Here is a 24,333-nt window from a genome sequence, read left to right on the forward strand (position 1 = left end):
CTCCAAGGAATACTGTGCAGTCGTTACCTTGGATGTTAAAAATGCGTTCAACTCTGCGTGTTGGGCCCACATAACTCAAGCTTTAGAGACCCTTAAAACGCCATTGTATCTCCGGCGAATTATTAATAGTTATTTATACAATAGAGTGTTGCTATATGACACAGTTGACGGTGTCAAGCGGTACAAAGTGACTGGTGGAGTACCACAAGGATCGGTACTGGGTCCACTTCTATTGAACATATTATATGACGGAATCCTTCGCCTTCCAATGCCGAAAGAAGTAAAACTAATTGGGTATGCTGACGATATTGCGGTGACAATCGTGGTAAAAGAACTGCACCAAATTGAGCGCATATGCAGTACTGTTGCACTTAAAATTAAAGTATGGCTAACAACAGCGAAGTTGCAACTGGCAGGACAAAAAACAGAAGCCTTATTAATTTCAAGCAGGAAGAAAATGGAAGCCATCACCCTAAATATTGACGGACATAGCATCACGTCACAGCCTTTTCTCAAATATTTAGGCGTAATAATTGACGCGAGAATAAACTATAAAACAAATTTCGAGAAAGCTTGCGAAAAAGCTGCACGAGTAAACACGGCCTTAAGTCGAATAATGGCTAACATAGGCGGACCTAGTCAGAACAGAAGGCTACTATTGACAAAAGTAACCCAATCAATAGTAATGTATGCAGCGCCAGTGTGGGCCAACGCTCTAAAGCAAAAATCATACGCCGAACCAGTAAGATCCTTGTTCAGGTTAAGTGCACTTAGGGTTGCCAGCGCTTTCCGCACAGTGTCGCACGAAGCCGCTGGAGTGATATCTGGTATAATGCCATCTGACATAATGGCTCTGGAGCATAAGAGAGTTTACGATAAAAGTAAAAATCTAGGCAGGCCTCTAACAGCTAAAGAGCGCGAAGAAGAAAGACAGCAGAGTGTAAATGAATGGCAAGCACGGTGGGATACAGCGCCCAAAAAACGATGGACGCACAGGTTGATCAAAGACGTTAAAACCTGGTGTAAATGGCAATGTTGACTTTTACTTGACGCAGCTCCTAAGTGGGCATGGTTGTTTTAGGGAATACCTTTATAAATATGGTCACGATGAGGCAGAAATGTGCTCATATTGTGGCAGTGAGAAAGAGAATGCAGAACACGTCTTTTTCCTTTGTCCGCAATATGCGACAGATAGAAAGAATTTGGATACCCAAATTTTTGAGAGACTGATGCCAGAATGTGGGATTATGTAAGATGTTGGGCCACAAAGGTTCTTGAAGAGCAGCGAAGATTAGAGCGACTGCGATATGGTGCGGCAAACAGCCAAAATCAGCTTTTAAATCCCTAAGACGTTGTAGCAAATAGGCCTAGCCACCCCTGCGATGTAATACTTAACGGTAGTTCCGCAGGGGAATCATAAAAAAGCTATGAGATATGTTCTTGAGATGTTTTTTTTAGTGGGTTAAAGTCTCACACTACTGTTGTAAGGGCAACAGTGTCTTTTGATGTTTTTTTCACATCTCGCCACAAAAAACAAAAAAAAAAAAACACGCACCACACCTGGAAACAGCAAAACACCCACATACCACACAAGACAACACTAGCACACACACAACTCATCATACAGCCGCACACACACCGACTAGGATCTCTACACAACACACCGAACAAAACATCTGTCCTCGAAGCGGACATCCTTCTTCTCTCAGCGATTGTGGAACACCGAACTTGCCTTTGGCGCGTAACCGCATTTTCTTGGCTCATTTTTTATAATAAAATATTTTTTATATATTTTTCTTACCGCTTCACTGGTATGCGACCAGGGAGTGATTGCGTTAGAATTATCCCTTTGTAATTACATATCATAAATAAACGAATTTTGTGAACATTTTTAAACGGAAAAACATACAATTCTAATTTCATTTGCATACGCGGAATTTATAAAGTGGCAAGTAAGTGGTGGGCTTTTTCAAAGATATTTGAAGTGTAAATTGTGATAATCTCTTTTCGAAATTCTTCCGTATGATTGTCAAATCTGTGGTCATACGGAAATCTGAATCAACAATATACTTGTATTATTCCTCGATCAGAATAAGTCAATGTAATTTTGCTTATTATATATTTTAATTAAAAACATAACTTAGATGCTCCCAGATTTATTACAAGTGTGAATCTTTTCGAGAATATCAACATCTAACTAACTTTTACTTTAGGTTATATACTCATGTTTTAATTTAATATAATACTATGTTTTTTTATAATAATAATAATAATAACCCAACGATTACCCTCCTTCGGTCCAACCGCGGGGCGCAATCCACATACGTGCGGAATTAGCCGAGTCAGAAAAGGCAAGAGAGTTTTTAAGTGTTGAGATCTAAAACTGCTCAGCTCCAGAAACAAAAATTTGAACAGCTAAGATTCATAGTTACGATATAATAAATTGTTTCATTTTTATTTATTAAGAGAAAACAATAAAGCCTTTTTAATTTTTAAAAATGTGAGTCAGATAAGTCAAATGTGCTGGAATGAGAATTAAAATGAGTTTGTCGGTGGAATGGTTCGTTTAGTTCGAAATTTGATCTACAGGTTTTTAACAGTAAAGGTCTAAACTGCCTTACAAAGCGGACCAGTATATTAAAATGAATTTCAGACCGGAGAAAAGAACTGCAAACTCTTCCATTCAAGATTTTCACTAAGAATACTATGCCAAGCATTTTCCTATGACTAGAAAGTGTAGGTAGATCTATAAGTTTTAAACGGCTAGTGTATGGAGGTAGACTTACCCTAGAATCTCATCGGAATACAGAAGGCGAAAAGTAAAAATTGTTTTTGAACCGACTCTAACTTGTCAGTATGGATTTGCTAGCTAGGGTTTCATACAATAGAGCCATATTCCAATATAGGTCTAACCAAAGTTGTAAAAAGTGTTTTAGTAATATACGGATCTCTTAATTCTTTAGAACGACGTTTAACAAAGCTGACAACAACTTCAAGACCATGGTATCAATATGAAGACTAAGATTAAGCTAAAGTTAGTTAAAACTTGCTCTAGACTATGGTGTATTATTACATAAGGAGAGAGGGTGCACAGATCTACATCGTCTTACATTTATTGAGATTCAATGGCAAATTATTTCTATCGCACCATGCAATCAAATTGTTTAAGTCTCTTTGCAACAGACACCTTTCAGTTGAAGTGTATGATTTAAAAAGCTTTACGTCGTCGGCAGATTATTAAATTTGTGAGAATTCTATTACAGAAGAGATATTGTTAATAAACAACAAGAACAGAATCGGGCCAAAAACAATCGGGACACCTGAAGGGACATCAATTGTATCTTAAAGAGTATCCTCGAATATCACTCGTTGTTTTTTATGAAAAATATTGGAAGCTACCCATGGCTTGAAAGCCCAGAAGATCAAGTACTTTATCGAAAGCTTTGCTAAAGTCTGTGTATATAACATCCGTATGCTTATGTTCCCTAAAACCCAATGATACATGGTTTACAAATTCAAACATGTTTGTTTGTCGATTTCCCTGTACGAAATCCATGCTGAGATGAGAAAAATAACGAAGAAATCGGAAAGGTTATATGGTATGCGATGATAGCTTCAAAAAGTTTAGGTATAACTGATAGTTTTGCAATACCTCTATAGTTTTCAATTTTAGACCTAAGTCCACTTTTATGCAAAGGGATTGTAAATGACTGTTTTCATATTGAAGGAAATATATCGTGTTTTAGAGAGGAATTAAATATCCTTGTCAAATGCAAGTAATATATTTGGCTCTATTTTTTAGGAAGCATAGACCGGGAAAAACCGGTTTATTTTAATGTTTAAAGGCTCGTGTTTTTCTGTTTTTCAATTTTTATAACTCTTTCGAAAAACTTGTACTTTTGCATTTATTAACAATTATTATTAGAACATACATTTCAAATAATTTCGTAATAATATTATTAAAATGGGAACCACTCAATTCAATATCACCATTATAATTAGGCCATGTTATTGTAGTAAGTTCTGTATTTAACTTTTTAAAATTATCTTTGCAAAGTTAAACCGAGTAAAGAAGCACGAAGTTTAATGATAAGTTAGGGTTAAATAAATAAAGTAACTGTTAACATAGACTCTAATACATTTAAATTCAAATGAGTCGGTTCCTGGAACAAGAACATCTTCAGATGGGATAGAGGAATGTACGGCAAATAGAGCACCTCCACCGATTCTGTTCAGTCGATCACATCTAAATATTTGAAATTCGCTGTTTAAAATCTCATTCTCAAAAACGTGAGGTTTTAACCATGTTTCTCTAAATCGAATTATATAGAAATTAAAATTGGAACTGTTTAAATACAAGTCGGTTAGTTTTGTATTAAGACCTCTAACATTTTGATAATAAATGCTTAGCGAATTTCTACCAATCCGTTTTTTATATCGGTGGTTGCTTTTGGAAATTTAACATTGTTTTCCTCAGTTCTTCCAAGTTTAGGCTTAAATTCGCGTATAAAAGCCCCAGGTGGCCAGAATGAATTATCTAAGATCTTTTTGAATATTTCAAAAGATACGTCTATTTTAAACGATGATATACTTCTATCATAATTAAAGTTAAACTTACGGATATTGATATCATCAATTTTTAAACGTGACGAAATGTAAGACTTAATGTCCTCCACCAAGGTATCTTTGGCAAGTCTAGAAATAAATATAGACTTGTTAGGTGGAATAACTACCTAATTTTTAACAGATGCTACTAAGTGATTAGGGGGAGCCTCTGGAATTGTGAGACACCTATTACTATTAGATAGAGCTTTTGAGGAATTGAGCTCTTTGGACGTTGACGGCTTATCACCTTTAGGGCCAGGAGAAGAGATATTTATTAGGTCATTAGGAGGAGACGTCTCTTCTGTACAAAAGAACCAAGTGTTACTTCATTGGAAGGACGTTTACGCTTAGGAGCAGGTTTGGAGGATTCGTGAGAATCATTTAGGCACTTAGAAAATTTGAAGAATACTTAACGTACAATTCAAAATCAAATCACTAAATATTTAATTAAATCACTAAATAAATATCAATTAAAATTATTAAAATTGAAGACTTTCGTAAAATAGAAACACAAAAATTCACAGCCAAAAAAATTATAGCTTGAAGTGTTGCCACCAGGGTGTTTTGGTTTCCATATATCCGAGATTTCAATGTATATACAATTATTTAATTAACACAATTATCTAAATATATTCGTCTTATTAGTGCAGTAGGAAAGCACATTTCAATAGCCATACTTTGTACTACGGAATAACATATTGTTAATAAAATTTAATGTGGTATGAAAAGCTGGGGCAATTTATTGACTGATTTCACCCCAGCAATCTATAATATACTTAATGTATGTTTACTATTTTTGCTAAGATATCGTGCATATTGGCCCATATATACGGTATACTTACCGTAATGATCTAAAATACTTTAGATATTGACCAATATTTTCGGTATAAAGTCAGTCATAGGTACTGAGATTCTCACGTACGGCATGTAGATCTTGAGACATTATAGTTTCGGTATCGAGGTTGAATGATCTCTCCATTATTATTGCAAAGTTTTATTTCGATATGGTCTTATTCTTATTCTCTTATTGTTAAGTAAGAGAATGAGATGTAATATAACGGTGTCATGATAATGTTATATATCAACATTGGTTGAAATGGGTCGAGTAGTTTTAAGATATAGAATTGCCCCTAAAAGTGGATAATGTCACTCTATTTCCCAATTGTTACCGTTATAAGGGGTGTGGGCGTTGTTATAATGCGATATTTCTAATTTTCTTTGATAAATATTCTAATCTTGATCATTTTGATATATGGCATTTGTATGATTATGTCGATTTCGATTTGTTTTAGATAAATTAAAGTAAACTTTTTTAACATTTCTTTAAAAAAGTGAAACTATGAAAAAATCTACTTAAGTGCGTTACCATAAAATTTAAAAAGGATCTATTATTCTTTTTTCTTGTTTTTTTTTTTGGAAGAAAAGCTCTTCGGATATGTTACATAAATTAGAAACTTACGTTGCAAGTTCCTCGATGCCCAGGGAGTGGAGCACCGTTGGTAAACTTGGTAAGGAGTGACATGTAGTAAGTTCCTTTTGGCGCGGATAATAGAGTATCAGTACCGTACAACTCTCCTCTTTCATAGTCAGACCACCTGCAACGGGACATAATAATAACAATGTAACTATGGCTAAAAATTCAAAAAAATTAGTCTACGATGCTTTTTCAAAAAGTATCCCGAATTTTGTATTTCTTAAGAAAGTGTTTATTAATTCATGAATATCTATTGCGTCCCCATAAGTGCATAAGTGCATTATATCTAGGGGCGATTACTTTGAACCCCTAGATATAATGCACTTATGCCAGCGTATTTTCCAATCCTCAAAGCCCTTGAAAAAGTAATTTTTTGTGGTTTTGTTCAGCTTCTCCTTCGACGCAGTTTTTATCTCCTCAATCGTTGCGAAGCGTTGTCCTTTCATGGGCCTCTTCAGTTTTGGGGAAAAATAAGTTACAGAGGTCTAGGGAATACGGTGGCTGTGACACCACTAATGTGTTGTTTTTGTATAAATACGAGGATTGTTCAAAAATTATCGCGAATTTTGAATTTTCGCGGGCTACGTGTATCGCACCTTCACCGATATCTACTTATCTAATAGTGTAAGTGCATTACAACTGGGGGTGATTACTTTGAAGGGGAAAAAATATTCATGATTACTTTCTTAAGAAATATAAAATTCGCGAAACTTGTCGAACAAACCTCTTACGTGGATATATTTGATATAAAAGTGGCTATTTTTCATCCAGATTTGAAAATATAATTTTTTAGGTAGGTAGACGATAAACAATAATGTCGATGCTACACAATAACACAAAAGATAAATGTTAGTTATGCAAGAGTAACGAGATCTTGTATGTACTCGTAAATTGAATATTCTGCTCATACTATTTGTATGTATGTTATAAAAGGATGATACATAAAACTCGTCAATGAAAGTGGTATTTCGAAGCTCTGGAGCAAAACAATATGGAAAGGGTTGCGTGCCTCTGGAAGTGTTGTAACCAGTTTATGCCATGTGCAGTTGGAGGTAACTTTTCCAAAGAGATTGGTTTGAAAGCGCAGTACGGAGCGCCTTTCCTTACCGAAATTTCATCAATTTTAGTGTTGTTCTTTGGCTTTACTATTCACAATTTCGATACACATACACCTGTAATACAGCTTTTCTGTAATGGCTACTTACCAAGGGTAATTGCTTTTCGCGTTGAGCTGTCGTAAATACACTCAGCAATAAGTCGATCACCAGGCAAAGACCGCACAGGAGCAGGTAGATAGCGAAAGTCTTGATACTTTGGGTCGATGTTGGTGTCCATTACAATTGGAAAAAGTTCTTCAGTCTGACGAATCTGCAATTATTATACGCCCGATTAGTTCAGTCCTGAGTAAATACATTGCTAGTAAATTATGGCTTAATTATTTCGAAGTATACATAAAAGAACAGATCGAATAGAGAAAAATTATTTCATGTCGGTTAGATTGAGATAATAAAGACGTAAAATATTTAAGTTTTGGATAAAATGCGATAAATTAGTTTTGCAAAAATCAGTAAGAACATTAGTATCTACCTCCATTGGTTTTAGGTGTAACAAAGATGTGAACGTTTATATTTTCTTGAGCATTTTGTGACTCGTTTGCAAAATATTGATGACCTTTCCAATGACCTCATAAATTCCAGTAATTAATTCCACTGTCCTATTTGGGTTAATACCTCTAATATGGATCAGAATTGGAAATGTCTCAGTAAAATTAAGCCAGAATCCGTTTAAAACTTTCTCGGCGGTAATAGATGAATATATGTACTAAGATTAGCTCTTCGCGTTAATTTACAGTAAATATTTCAGTTGTGACTCGTAGTAGTCGATAATTTGTTACCATTACGAAAAAAAATGTAAACGCATCATCGTTCTCATAATTTGTTTCACATATATTCGTTTGAATACGAATATCGTATCTGTAGAACCTAGAGAATATTATGTTGTTTAGGGTTGATAAATTCAGACATTAAAGTATTATTTGCCTTCGTATTTTGAAACGTTTACAAAATTGCTAAAAAAAAGTTCAAACTTATTCAACACATAATTTACGTCAAAAGCGATTTCTTTTTTGGGTATTGGACCAAACAAATTTTTTTCGAAGTTAGTCTTCAAAAAGGAAATATCCTTTGAATTACCAAACTCAGCTCATTGACGACATCCGTATTAAATTCAGTATGTAAGTTTCTAAAAATTTGTGAATTATCCACGTTTTCCTTTTTTCAATTGTACATATTAATTTTATTAAGATATTTCTCAAATTAAGCGATAGGCAATGATATCCTTATATTCGGTATCTGGTGGCTTAAAATATTGTGGTCCGATTTCGACTTCATTTTTAGAATGCAAACTTTCATTTCAAGGGTTTTTATTTGAACTTGTTTAAGGATCGTAAAGCGAAAAAATATGGTTAAATTTAAAATTGCGTTATATGGAAAGTAGGCGTGTATGCAGTCCGATTTTGTAAATTTTTTATACGGACTCACATTTCGTACCATCTGCACTGTAAAATATATTGCTTCTGAAATTTTTCATTAGCGAGTTAGCCCCCTTTTATTAGTTATACCCTCAACAGAGTATATTAATTTTGCCACGAAGTTTGTAACATCCAAAAGTAAACGGCGGAGACCATATAAAGTATATATATAAATGATCACCGTGACGAGCTGAGTTGATTTAGCCGTGTCCGTCTGTCCGTCCATCTGTATATACGCGAACTAGTCCCTCAGTTTTTGAGATATCTGAAATTTTGAACACGTCTTTTTCTTACCAAGAAGCTGCTCATTTGTCGGAACGGCCGATATCGGATCACTATAGCACATAGCTGCCATACAAACTTAACAATCGGAATCAAGTGCTTGTATGGAAAACTCTTTCATTTAACGATGTATCTTCACGACATTTGGCATGTAATATTATTTAAGGCATTCATTAAATCTCCGATGAGATTTCAAAGATCGGATGACTATAGCATATAGCTGTCATATAACCTGAACAATCGGAATCAAGTGCTTGTATGGAAAACTCTTTCATCTGACAAGATATCTTCACGAAATTCGGTATGGGTTTTTACTAAAAAAAGTTATGCAATTTCCAAAAAATTGTTCAGATCGGGCTACTTTAGCATATAGCTGCAATATAAACTGAACGATCGGAATCAAATACTTGCATGGAAAACTTTTTCATTTGACGAGATATGTTCACGAAATTTGGTATAGGTTAGTGTCTAAGGCAGTAATGTAATCTCCGACCAAATTGCTCAGATCGGATTACTGTATCATATAGCTGCCATATAAACTGAACGCTCGGAATCAAGTTCTTATATGGAAAACTTTTTCATTTGACGAGATATCTTCATGAAATTCGGTGCTGGTTTTTGCTAAAAAAAGCTGTGCAATCTCAAAAGAAATTATTCAGATCGGATTACTTTAGCATATAGCTGCCATATAAACTGAACGATCGCAATCAAATACTTGCATGGAAAACTCTTTAATTTGAAGAGATATCTTCACGAAATTTGGCATAGGTTGTTGGTAGAAGAAGTATTGCAATATCCAAAAAAATTGTACAGATCGGATCACTATAGCATATATCTGCCAGACACACTGAACGATCGGAATCAAGTGCTTGTATGGAAAAATTGTTCATTAGATATATATCTTCACAAAATCCGGCATGGATTTCTCTCAATGGCATATAGCTGCCATACAGACTGACAATCTAAATTAAGTTCTTATATGATACAAATTGTTTACGACAAGTTATCTTCACGACATTTGGCATGTATTATTATTTAAGGCATTCATTTAATCTCCGATGAGATTTCAAAGATCGGATTACTGTATCATATAGCTGCCATATAACCTGAACAATCGGAATCAAGTGCTTGTATGGAAAACTCTTTCATCTGACAAGATATCTTCACGAAATTCGGTATGGGTTTTTACTAAAAAAAGTTATGCAATTTCCAAAAAATTTTTCAGATCGGGCTACTTTAGCATATAGCTGCAATATAAACTGTACGATCGGAATCAAATACTTGCATGGAAAACTTTTTCATTTGACGAGATATCTTCACGAAATTCGGTACTGGTTTTTGCTAAAAAAAGCTGTGCAATCTTAAAAGAAATTGTTCAGATCGGATCACTATAGCATATATCTGCCAGACACACTGAACGATCGGAATCAAGTGCTTGCATGGAAAAATTGTTCATTAGATAAGATATCTTCACGAAATCCGGCATGGATTTCTCTCAATGGCATATAGCTGCCATACAGACTTACAATCTAAATTAAGTTCTTATATGATAAAAATTGTTTACGACAAGTTATCTTCACGAAATATGGCATGGATGATGATTGTCAAAGATATCGCTACAATCTTCGAACGAATTGTTCATATCAGACCACAGCTATCATAGAAACGGACCGATCAAAATAAATTTTTGTATGGAAGTTTTTAGATGAATTATTGCTTAAGATATGACTTCAAACGAATTGTTAAGATCGGATAGTTTCTGTCATAGAAACTGACCGATCAAAATCAAGTTCTTGTATGGGCAATTTTTTTATATGACAAAATATCTTCACAAAGTTTGGCATGACTTACTTTTTTCATTAAATAGAGAACCTATTTTCTCCGAAATGTAATATAGCTTGTAATAGAAAATTAAACCCTTAAATTTTTGCTATATGGTAAATGGTGAGTAACATAACTAATCAATCTTCTCCAATATATTTACATTGTAATCAGATTTAACCACTTTACAAAAAATATATTATAAATAAATCAAATTAATTAATAATTTATACTGTCCAATTTGAGCTTTCAATAAAATTTTTCTTATATCTGCCAAAAACAGTTTTGCTTGTGCCAAAAGTAAGGTATGACATGTAGCTAATTCGGACAATAAGTTGAAAATTGTGTTAAGAATGGATACATATGAGTAAGGAGCAAAAATATTATTTAATTAACCATAAAATAAACAAATCCCTAATTATTCAAGATATATTATATTATTATATATTAATAATAATAGAACACTAACTTTGAAAACATAATTATTCGGTTTTAAAACCCTAATTAACTGATGGGTAGGTACAAAATATTCTAGGTAGAATAACAGGTAGGAAATAAACATTGTTCGAAGCGTAACTCAAAAGCATAACCTAGGTAAAAAAACTTCGATAATGCCCTTTTTAACGGGGAAATAATATTTTTAATACCCATAAAATAAATAAATCCCTAATAATTCAAGATATATTATATTTATTAATAATAATTTAAAACCCTAATTAACTGATGGGTAGGTACAAAACAAAACCTAGGTAGAAAGTAAACATAGTTCGTAGGGGAGGTAGAAAATATGACCTAGGTAAAAAAGAACCTCTACAATGCAACTTTTGTAATTAACGCCACATTTCTTCGAAAATTAATTGACGATACCAAAAAGGGCAAAGAGTTTGCAGATGTGAAGTCGGGCTCTAAAACATTCAATAAATAGGGCCCAACACATCGGATCACGTCAGTTTACGCGAAGCTTAAACTTTCAACAAGGCACACAACTTTCTATTATAATTTTTTCACTGTTTATTTTTAGTATATTTTTTATTTGTATAAATATCTTATTAATTTATAAAAATGCCAAGAGTATTTAGACAATCGCAGGAATAAAGACGTCGCAATGCTCTGAATCGAAGCCGACAACAATATAGTCAAAATTTGGAAAATAATAGACAGAGGAACGCCGACTACATTGCAGAATTACGCAGCTCAAATTTGTAGTGTCGCAATGAGGAGAGAACTCGTGACAGTTCTGCACGTTCCACTAGACGACAGAACCTACTTCACAGAGCAACAGAGCTCTGATGACGCAGCAGCATAATATAGTAGGTCATTCAAACAGACGTTTGAATCCAGAATATAGAGCAGCGGAGCAGGAGCGCAACAGAATAGGACACTCGAACAGGCGCTTGGATCCGGATATTAGGACTGAAGAACAGGAACGCAACACCGCGGAACATTTAAATAGGAGAACCAATCCGGAATATAGAGCAGCGGAGCAGGAGCGCAACACAATGGAACGTTCTGTACGGCTTTAGAATGCAATAATAAGGGAAGAAGAGAGGCAACGAAATGCTGCATTGAGGAGAAGTCGTCGAGAAATTTTAAATTCTTCTCAATGAAGAGTGACCCGCCAGCAAATCAGGAAACAACTAGCAAACGAGCAGGAATCAACGTTGGAAAGAGTACAATGCATAGATCGGATCTCACAAATCGTCAGCTTGAAAGAGAGAGGCAAACCAAGAGGAGTATAAGAAGACGTCGTGAACTTTTGATGCACAGCTAGAAGAACAAGAACGTCAACGTCGAGCTGCCAATATCTTTGATATGTACGCATTGTTTATGAAGAAAGGACCCACTGAAATATGCGTGTGTTGCGGTGGCACTTGGTTCCCTCATCAAGTGAAAAAAGCAGAAAAATGTCAGACTTCAACAAAACTTGCGCGCTCAGAAGATGCTAGAAAAGTGTTTTATCTGTCATCAAAATTTCCGTCTTCGAACCAAAAGTACAACTTTTGCAATACATGCTATCGTATTGTTGGGAAGGGCAAGATACCTTCAGGATTTAACGTGTCTGGAAGAAAGACTGATATCACCGAGGATCCCATTTATGCGCATCATCTCCTTAGGATATGAACGACAATGTGCTATTCGTGGAGCAGTGGTGAATATCCCTATTTCTGTTGTAGAGACAGTCACCATGCTTCCACGAAGATTTGATAACAGCCATATTATTCACGTGCACTTGAAACGTTGATTGGAATATAACAAAATTTTATGACAGAGGCAGTGCGACCAGCAAAAATATTGGAGGCACTAAACTATCTGCTGGGTACAGAGCTCGACGTCAAGCATAATATACAAATGTCATGTGATTGGCTGGCAAATGCTGGAATCGAGGAAACTGTGCCATTTATTGCAGATCCTGCAGAAGAGGCTGAAGTAAAAGACCTGCTTAATGCCCGGCAGGAAAATGTACCGCTTGAATGGAAGAGGATTTAAATCCAGGTGGTCAGGAGACTTTACAATGAACCCCTTGAAAGTCGATCCATTGAACGGGTTGCAATGGCACCAGGACAAGGTAGATGCCCAAGGGACGTTACAACCGACGACGATGCTCAGGAACTGTTGTATCCAACCAAATACTGCGGAAAAAAGAAGACATCCACAACAACTTACAGTAAAATTGCACGTTCTGAAATTCGACGCTATGATCGGCGTTGTGTGCGCGTGGACGTGCTCCAGTATATTTATAAGTTCTAGGAGTTGGAGCGCATTAAAATGCAATTTCCATTTGCCTGCGTAAAAAGTCTGGATCGAGAAATATAACTGCTGCAAATGTGAGGGATGAAAATATCATATACTCAAAGGACTTCGACCCTTACCTGCATATTGGGAGGCTGAAAAGAAGAAAGTAGACACATCACAACCGATGGGGATGTTTTGGACTTACTGGAATTCATTCAGTATCAAAAACACAGACATGGTCGAGCTTGCCTAAGAGACCTAAAAAAGCCACACATTCTCCCAAAGAGAAAATTTTCAATCAGGCTTCTAAATGCCTATAATAAAAATATCCTTAAATTCCATAGAGCAAATATAGATATTCAATTCATTCTGGACGCATACGCTTGCTGCAGCTATATCATTAATTATATAAATAAATCCAATAGAGGAGTATCAACATTATTGAGACAAGCCATGGAGAAAATAAATGCAGGGAGTTTCTCCATCAAAAGAAAACTGCAGCACATCGAAAACAAATTTGTAAATGGATCGGAAATATCGGCTCAAGAAGCAGCTTATAATATTAGGCCAAGTAAAAAGTTCGTTCGGTTTTTATCTAAGAGATGGCGTTATTGTCCATAGTACTAGTGTTACGTGTCGCATCATGTCATACTATACGGCGCTGAAAACGTGTTTATTCGCGCTAAAAGTTTGTCTTTGATAGTTTTTCGATTGATTTACTCAGTTCGTTGTGAGCGCTCGTCAAAGATGGACACCAACAAAGAGAAAATTCGCTATATTTTACAATTTTTCACAACGTCACACGAACTAACGCAAAAAACATGATGGACCGAATTTCCATCTGCAAATCGCTGCAGAATCGCAACAAAATCGACCCGTTTCTGAAGCGGATTGTGATTGGCGATGAAAAATGGGTCACTTATGACAACATCGAGCGCAAACAGTCGTGGTCAAAGCTCGGGGAAGCGGCCCAGATGGTGGTCAAGACCTGATTGACGTCCAGGAAGGTTTTGCAGTGTGTTTGGTGGGATGGGCAAGGAATCATCTACTGCGAGCTGCTCCCCTATGGACAAACGCTCAATTCGGCCCTTTACTGCCAACAGCTAGACCGCTTGAAGGCAGCACTCATCCAGAAGAGGCCATCTTTGATCAAAGGAGGCCGAATTGTGTTCCATCAGGACAACGCCAGGCCACACACGTCTTTGGGGACTCGCCAGGAGCTCCTGAAGCTCGGATGGGAGGTTCTAATGCACCCACCTTATCCGGACCTGGCACCAAGTGATTACCATCTTTTCCTGTCCATGGCGAACGCGTTTAATGGTGAGAAGTTGGCCTCAAGAGAGGTCTGTGAAAATTGGCTCTCCGAGTTTTTTGGCAATAGGGACGCAGTCTTCCACGAGAGGGGTATAATGAAGTTGGCATCTCGTTGGCAACACGTTTACAAACAAAACGGCGCATATTTGACTTAAATCGGACAAATGTACACAAAGTTATCATCTTTTGAAAAATCAATAAAAAACCGAACGAACTTTTTACTTCACCTAATATTTTGGGACTGCATCTATCAGAAGCCAGTAATGGGGAATTTATTTATAAAAAATTACAGGAGGACTCTACGGACATATATGTGCCGAGTGTGCTGGAGCACTAATCTCAAAGGCCCGATCAATTGGAAGAGCTATGTTTAGCAGATTTTGCAGCATGGTTCAGATTTTGCAAAACAAGCAGAAATGTTTTTGATAATATCGAAGACTACAACGAAGTAGGGAACGAGGATGACACGACAGCTGCACTTCTAATGGCATTAAAAGATGAATCAGGATTTTTAAGGAAAAGGAAGCAAGCCCTTATTCTGCGTTGGAAACGTTTTAGCGTTGAAAGTTCAAGAGCCGATTTCTTCAGAGAAACCGCCATGATGTTTCACCCATGGAGAAATGAGGAAACAAACTTATTAAATAATGACATCGAGAGTATTTGCAATGCACACAAGGAGCAAATTGAGCTGAATAAGCTCAAATATGACAAATTTTCATCGAACGAACTAGAACGGATTTTGGAAAACCTTCATGCCACAGTGGAAGAGACAGCTGATGATCCGTTCCCACGACAGTCGGGTCTACGTAACCGGAACGGACCCGGATTTTATCCGGTCAAGGACTGTCAACTCGGCTGAATGCTGCCGCTACAACAATAACAACAGACAGCTGATGATCGAGCTGCCTCACAACTTTTAGATCCCGAATTCAGAGCTCTAGCTGTTCCAGAGCAAACAGGATACATTAATGTTTTTCAAGAGCACAACAATACAGAGGAAAAGGCGGTTCGATTAATTAAACTCCCACCTCTAATATTTGAAGACGATTTACTGGCAATGGTGCAGTCACTTAACAGAGGGAATACTTTGCTCATGTAATGCACAATGTTAGGAAATCTTCTTCAAATATGTCGGAGGCGGTGCTGGAGTGGGCAAAAGTCGGCTTATAACAACTATATATCAGTCGTTGACATTGCGAGCTAATAGTGTACCAGGAACCAACCCCGAAACAGCCAAGGTGTTACTCTGCGCACCCACTGGCTAAGCAGCATTTGGAATTGGAGGCCTAACCCTTCATTCGGTTTTTTCACTCCCCGTCAACCAGTCTTCCGGCGATCTCCGGCCACTAAATAGTGACACATTAAACACTATTCATGCCAATCTCATAGCTATTAGGCCTATTATAATTGACGAAATTTCAATGGTTGGAGCAAAGATGTTTGCATATTTAAATTGCAGGCAAAAGCAAATTTTCAGGAGCACCGCTTACTTTGGAGGCATACCAATTATCGTGTTTGGTTACTTAAAGCAGCTGCCGCCAGTAGGAGATCGATGGATATTTGCGCCGAATAGGAATGATCATTACAGTACAATTACAGGAACACCGCTTTGGGATCAATTTCGGTACTTTTAGCTCACTGAAATAATGCGCCAGCGTGAAGATCAAGCATTTGCCATCGCTTTAAATAACATGTCAGAGGGAAATATGACACACGCTGACATCCAATTATTCAAAAGCAGGGAAAAGAACTTTAATGAGATACCGAACGAAGCCATCCATCTATTTTATTCAAATGCTGGAGTAAATGATTTCAATATAACTAAACTTGCAAACACAATGACCGAGAAGTTCATTTCGACTGCGAAGGATACAATTAAGTCAAGTTCCTTAACAGAACGCAGCAGGGCAAACATTTTAGAAGCTGTGAAGTCTTTTAAGCCATCGGAAACACAAGGAATGCTTTAAACATTGCAGTTCAAGACTTCGATCAAATATAGGGTGACAGTCAACATAAGCATAAGTGATGTTCTAGTCAATGGTGCTGCGGGGGAACTAATGCAGGTTGATTCCGAATCACATAGATCTGAATGTTCAATGGTGCGACTATTGATAAAATTCGCAGAACCAAGAGTTGGAAGCTTTGCACGTTCCAAGCAGCCTCACAGTCGAAATGCAGATTGGACACCAATCATGATCAGCTTTATATGTAGGATGTAGCAGAGCCACAAGTGCCAATGGATTATATATAATCGATATAATATAATATAAACCCCCAGGAACCCCCGCTATAGACTTCCGGAATTTAGAAACCAAGTGGAAAATAATATCCGTCAGATAACTGAACAGTATAATGTACCGTCAGTGGTCCTTGGTGACTTCAACATATGTATGTCGCCTAACAGTAACTGATGATTTGGAGACTCGATTACAACAGTTGGGATTTCAATCTTCATTGGCTAAGGTCGCCATAACAAAACAGGAAACAGCAATAGATTGGGTATGGACAAACATGGATTCTGCAATGACCTCATGTATAACATATGAAACACCATACAGTGATAATGACGGAATATTTTTAAGCTTTAGAAAATAGATATATTATATATATAGATATATGTTAGATTCAATATTATTAAATTTAAGTTTGTATTATAATATAAAGTGTAAGTCATAGATGTAATTATTGTAATTCATATATCATATAAAAAAGTATTATAGAATAATAAATATTATTATATGTTATATATTTTCTAATTTCTATAAATATTATAATTTGTTTTGTTTTCCATTAATTTAATGTGAACAATCAATCAGCTTAAAAAATTAAAATTTATATACATTTCTGAAAGATCTATTTACCTCAATAACTAACCTTAATTCGAATAGAAGATTGTTTATAGCAAAGAACCTGGCTAGAAAGTACTGGCAAAATGCTTTCCGTTGGATGCAACCCGTTGGCAAGTTACGTTTTCAAATGTAGTCATACATATAGTAGTTACTAAACGAAATGCACCTGTGAAGGGTATTATAGCGTTTTCTCTTGTTTTCAATATAAGTTTAAAAAGTTTGGGAGATATGTATGTACATAGAACCTATGAGAATCGGGACCACGCCCACTTTCTAAAACTTTTTTACCACGAACACCCCATCTTACTGTGATTTTCAGTACCAATTTGTATAGTATCTTAATTTGTGACTTCCTTACACCACTATTGTTTTTTGTAGTTATTTTAACTCAAGTTATCGCTTACCCGGACAGATAAATGGTCAAACAAATCATCGGACAAACAGACATCCGGAATTTAACTCGTCTAGTCATCTTGACCATTTCGATATACCTATATAAATCGACATCTATCGCGATTAATTTAAGGTGTTACAAACAACCGTTAGATAAACAAAACTTTAATATTCTGTTTAATATGTTACGAGAGTATAAAAGTAATACCTTGAATTATTAACAAATAATTAATGCCAATTCTCATCCATACCTGCCGAAGTTTAACTTTTTTGCCGATTTGGTGTGTACGCATCATCACCGCAAAAATGTTTATTCCCTGAGTAGGAAAAGCGTAGGCTGTACAATCTTCAATACATTGTCCTTCAGAGATTACATCCTTTTGACCGGGTGGAATTATGTGACGCCAATTTGGATCCATACCTAAAAAAAGTAGTTAGATATAAATATGGTGCTAATTTTTTAACTCCATCATAGCAGTGAAATCGTCTAATATGGTGATGGAGTTGAAAAGCTCGTGGTTATATGTATTTCAAATGACTCTCAAATAATTCGATAAATAAAGAATTGATTGACACCGTTTAAAATATGTATTAACACTACTCTACATGGATACATACAACAATGAGTTATCCATCGGGCCACTTGAGGAATTTACTTGTATTTTTAGTACAATATTTGTTGACCATAGTGAAATTTTATTTACCATTACGATTACCATTTTAATTTTCCAATTTCAACGATCACAATTCGCATAATACCACAACAAAAGTATCCTTTCGTGTTTTTTAATGCGAATTTCGATTGACGTGCACGAAAGCACAGCATGAAATATAAATTCGGTTATACCTTCTTTTGACGAGATATCGCTCGAATATACCGAGGCTTGGCCAGGTGCCGCTGCGCTAAGTATGATTTTCGCGGCAAACTTACATTTTATGGATAAGTGTACATATGTACGTGTTTGGACATGTCTGACAGCCAAGTGTATATAAATATATATGTATGTGTACTTGCTTGTACGAGTACATTAAAGTTAAAAAAATATGAAAGTGGTTATGATAGGAAAACAGAATGAATCAGTCTAGGTATTAAACTTTTTTTGTAAATGTGAATGTGAATTGTAAATTGCTTTACGTGTTCGTCAGCAGTCACTCATCTATATAGCATTTGTAATAGCCAAATGTACTAAATGTCCTTCATCATAATCAGTATTATTCTGTTAACGATTATTTCACTAAAAAGTGCTATGAAATATTGCATAATTACCAATTGAAAGAATTCCAGCGTCATTCGGACGCAGCACATGGGTGAAGTAAATCCTTAGTCCTGAATTATCAGCCATTTGTCGACTATAGCTTTGGAAATTATCAGGCAGCAAATTGTTGTAGTGTGTTTCCATTAGATAGTATTTGGCAAAATGAGAGTCGATCGGGTAGCCAGCATCCTCCGGAAATGTAAAGCCCTGTGAAATAGAGGGACATTATGCCTTCTGTTAAAAATTGAAACCATAATTACTTGGTTTACCTACATATACAGTGAAAACTCTATATAACGGAATTCCCTTTAACCAAAAACTCAATGTAATGTAAAAAATACCAAAGTTTTTTTAGTTTACATTTTTATTGCTATATTAACACATACAGTGGCGAACAATACTGGTCGGATGTTTGTCAAAATTCAACGTATGATGCTACAAGGAAGTCAATATTTACACAATTTGCTTGAAATTTATATACTCTTGCAACATTGCTACAGAATATTATATAATAGTTTGCTCACCTAACGGTTGTTTGTATCACCTAAAGATAATTGAATTAGATATAGGGTTATATATGTATATGGTATATAAATGATAAGGATGACAAGACGAGTTGAAATCCGGGTGACTGTCTGTCTGTCTATGCAAGCGATACTTTGAGTAGAAATTAAGATATCTTAATGAAACTTGGTACACCTGTTCCTTTTCAAAAAAGTAAGGACGAGTTCGTAGATGGGCATAATCGGACCACGCCTACAAAACGCCATTAATCGTAAACCTGTAAAATGCACAACTACGCACTAAATTGAGATATAACTCCTTAATAAGATGAAAACTTGCCCTAACCCTTATATAGCTGATATTTAGGATTTGAAGACATCCGGCTGATTTTTCGTACAGCGCTAGTCGGTGTTGGGGTGTTGTTGGGTGCAGTCAGATTCACGCGCTTCGTGTAAGTATTTTCTTTTTATGTGTGTAGTCGAAACGACGAACGATGAACTTTGTGTAAGTTTATCGTTTCAAAGTGATTTTATTAACTTTATTTCTTTGTTTATATATTTGGCCTTTCAATTTTTAATACAAAATGAGTGTCTCCAAACTTTATACTGACGAACAAATTGAAAAATGTTTTCAACGTGTGACGATGAGTATAAACTAAGCGAAAAAGAAGACAAGAGCGAGTTGGAATCTGAAGCAGAGATCGAACAGAACGAAAGCTTTGAGGACGCAAGTTCGTCAGAAGATTCAACCGACACAGATGAAGAAAACATACCACTTAATTTGTTGAAAACAAATTCCAAAATAACTAGTTTGAAGAAAATTATATTGCATGGGAAAAATAAACATAAGTAGGCAACGCAAAAGGGCAAGTCACATCGCTATGGTTTAATTGTTGGACATCTTTTTGGCATGTTGAACATGGCTTTTATAAATAGCTACATTATATATTCACATAATATGCTTCAAATAAATAGAAAACCTCTCAGTTGCCCAGCCTTTATGAAAAATTACATTCTTCACTCGTCGAACGTCATTTGAGAGGTAGACTTGAAGTGCCAATATTGTCTACGTCGCTGTAATCGATCATTGAGAAAGTTATTACTGTTGATAAAAACAATCAAGAAATAAAAAGGGAAAATATTGTAAAAAAAGAAAAATATGCGCATTTTGTCCTCCTGTTAAGCGACGAATGACAAAATCATCCTGTGCAAAATGCCAAAAAAGCTTCTGTGGAGAGCATAAAATAGAGTTCTGTGCTTGTTGCACAAAATGAAAACGGTTGTTCCTGCAAACATGCTCCTTTTTGAGTTTTTAGTTTTTAGAAAAAAACACATTAAATGAATTTTATGTACTACAAGTTTTTTTTCCTATTGTTTTCCAACGTATCTTTTTTACAACAAGCCAAATGAATCGGAGCTGTGAAATTTTTATTTATAATTAAAATACTACCACTTAATATTGTTTTTTTTTGAAAAAATATAAACATGATAATGAAAAAATAATAACTTTTGAGGGTTTTGATGTACAGGTTAGTTTAAACATGCCTTTTACAATTGGCGAAGTCGAATCGGCGAAAGATGTCTTTTACGATATAAAAATACCGATGACTTCCAGGGCTAATGAAACTCAGAGAACATCATTTACTGATAATAAAATGTCGTAAAGGCATAAGTAGATAAAATCAGGTCAATACTACCCCTTTCTCCCATATACGTAATATATAGTAACGCAAGTTGCAAGAGTATGATATGTTCGGTTTAACTCGAACTTAGTCCTTCTTAACTTGTTAAACACATAACGTTAAATGCAGTAACTTTAAAAGCAGATAATCCGACAATTTCGCAAAAAATAAATTAAATACAAAAAAAGCACTTAGTTAAAATGTGGACAAAATAGAAAACGGTAAGCTAAGATAACTGATTACGATTTAAACCTTAGGATCGCTTCGTTTATTATAACGTGTATAATATTACTCGTTAAGAAAGCTCTTTATAACGTAAAAAGTAGACTGTCCTTTGAATTTTGTTATGTAGAGTTTCCACTGTATACGTGTATGTACTTCTTTTTTGTACATATGTATGATAAGAAACGTCGGAGACCCTATAAAAATATATATACAATACATATATATTTTATAAATGATTAGCATGATAGAGCTGCAAAACAATTTGTAGTCGGACCACTCGAAAGAAAGTTTAAAGAAATACTATCGATAGTATTGATAGAGTTTTCCCTAGAATCGAACTTACATTTTGCTAGTTTTAATTAAGAGACCTTGGCTTTGTACAGTTAATTTTTTATGAAATGAACTTTAGATTAATTTATAAAACAAAACGGAAAAACAAAAAAAAAGTTACTGTGAGCTATAACTCGTCAGCTCAAAAGTATGAGATCAAGATATGTATACTTATTATACTTTTAGGATGAATACTTTAATCCATTATAATCCACTTGTTAAATTCTTATTAAAATCCTGGCAAACCGTGGTGTCAAAAATACGGATTCTGTATGAATAAAGGGTGGCAGTTTTATGAAAATCGTTGGTAAGTCTAGTTAAGGCATAAACCATCGATAGTAAAAATAAACTATCGATAGTGAGACAAAAATAAAACTATCGATATTCCCATCGATTGTTTTGCGGCTCTATGTTACAGCATGACGAGCAGAGTCGATTTAGCTACGTCTGTCTGGAATGGCTAAGTTCGGGAGTAATCGAACATTTTATATTCTTGCAACTTGCGAGGATCAAAGCAGGGATTCACGCTGATATTAAAGAAACGGAAGGTAATTTCCATATCAGTTCCAAGTGGTTATTTGATTTAAGTCTCGCTTCGGAATTCTGTTAAACCATTTAAGAATAAGCTTAGCAATAGTTTTTATGAGTTTAAGCTTTGCAGGGACCAAATTAATAACGCAGATGAGACCGGTTTGTTTTGGTAAATGCTTCCTGATAGAACGTATGTAAGTGATAATGAAAGAACAGCGCTGGGGAGAAAAGCAGAAAAGGCTACAATCTTTTTTCTTGTATGCACAAATACAATTGGTGAGCATAAAGTTAAATCACTCTTTTAAGTCATATGAGCTTCCTGTAGAATCCCGAAATTCTAAGAGTGCATGGATGAATACATTTTTTTTTTCGATAATGGTTTCATCATTGTTACGTCCCTCAGGTTAAATAAATAACACAAATAAAATCCGTAATGGACTGTTGTAAAACATTTTTGTTTTTATTGTCTGTAAGTCCAAAAGTTTTTGCTACAAAAGGGTTTACAATCCAAAGCTACCCTATTACTTGATAATGCACCTATTCATCCGCCAGAAAATGAGTTTAAAACTGTTGATGGTCTTTATTTTTTATATGCCACCAAACGTTACGCCCTTGATTCAACCCATGGATCAAAATGTAATTCGCTTAACTAAGCTTCTTTACAAAAAAACATATGATGTTATTGGCTGTAGGGTAGGATGATATCTCTGAGTTTTTAAAAACTTGAACGGTTTAATGCTTGCTTTCAATCAGCTGGACGCTAAAGTAATAACAAAATGATGGAAGCTTTTATTCAATGAAACAGAGCTAAACAAAAGCGAGAATGAGGAAGATGATATTCCATTGTGGTTCCGGTCAATTTTGAAAAAGACATTGATAATATTATATGAAAGAATTTATGCCCGCCACAAATTTTATAAAAGCTACTGAAGCTATTGAAAGCTTTGATAAAGCTATAGCATGGACTGAGGCTAACACTACTGATTACTCTAGTTTACTAGTGCTGCGAAGTTTACGTGAAAAAGCAGTTTCTGAACCCAAAAAACGAACATATATTCACGATTTCTTTTAAATAGTTTAAAAATTTAAATAGATGTATACATACTGTTTTTTTACCATTGTGTTGACTTGTTTTCTATTAAATTTAATAAATAAAAATGGAATGCTTCATAAAAATGTTTTGTGCAAATAATAGTTGGTTTGAAAATAATAAATATCAGCCTTGATATAGTGAACAATTTCCTATACCAATATGCAGGTTTATATCTTAATTTAGTGCTTGATTATGGCATTTTACATATTTGCGATTAATGGCGTGTTGGGGGCGTGGCAGTGGTCCGATTATTCCCTTTTACAATAACAAAACTTCTTATGTGAACATGCGTATCAAGTTTCATCAAGATATCTTAATTTTTACTCAAGTTGCAGCTTGCACGAACGGACATACAGACAGTCAGCCGGATTTCAACTCGTCTCGTCATCCTGATCATTTAGGTATATATAACCTCATATCTAACTCGATTATTTTTAGGTAATACAACAACAAACAACCGTTAAGTGAACAAAACTATTATTTACATGTGGCAAGAGTATAATGATTTGGGGTCCATATCCATCTCTCTATCTGAAATAATTTTTCTTCCATATTGAGAACTTTATTAACCGGATTTTGAACCGCTGAGAACCGCTTTTCTTATATTATTATTAATGTTTTTTTTAAGGCCGTCAATGCAAAGAAGTGTTTGGGGGATTTTGAAATTGGGGATTTTAAGCCTAATCCATTTTTCATCAATATTAAATCAGCA

General features: G+C 35.3%; 1 protein-coding gene and 1 pseudogene across 5 annotated transcripts in view; one reads left to right on the top strand and one right to left on the bottom strand.

The window, feature by feature from the left end:
* olf413 (DBH like monooxygenase olf413) overlaps positions 1-24,333 on the bottom strand; it is a 237,236-nt gene that overhangs the window by 26,846 nt on the left and 186,057 nt on the right. For all 5 annotated transcript variants that reach the window (XM_036360265.2, XM_070112116.1, XM_036360264.2 and 2 more), the window contains 4 exons: positions 19,269-19,464; positions 18,253-18,422; positions 7,285-7,447; positions 6,065-6,200 (listed from right to left, as the gene is read on the bottom strand). In XM_036360265.2, coding sequence (XP_036216158.2) covers positions 6,065-6,200; positions 7,285-7,447; positions 18,253-18,422; positions 19,269-19,464 — 665 coding nt within the window. The remainder of the gene's footprint in view (positions 1-6,064; positions 6,201-7,284; positions 7,448-18,252; positions 18,423-19,268; positions 19,465-24,333) is intronic.
* LOC138857689 (jerky protein homolog-like) lies at positions 22,702-23,458 on the top strand (annotated as a pseudogene).

The sequence above is a fragment of the Bactrocera oleae genome, chromosome 6, assembly GCF_042242935.1.
Source record: "Bactrocera oleae isolate idBacOlea1 chromosome 6, idBacOlea1, whole genome shotgun sequence".
NCBI lineage: Eukaryota > Metazoa > Arthropoda > Insecta > Diptera > Tephritidae > Bactrocera > Bactrocera oleae.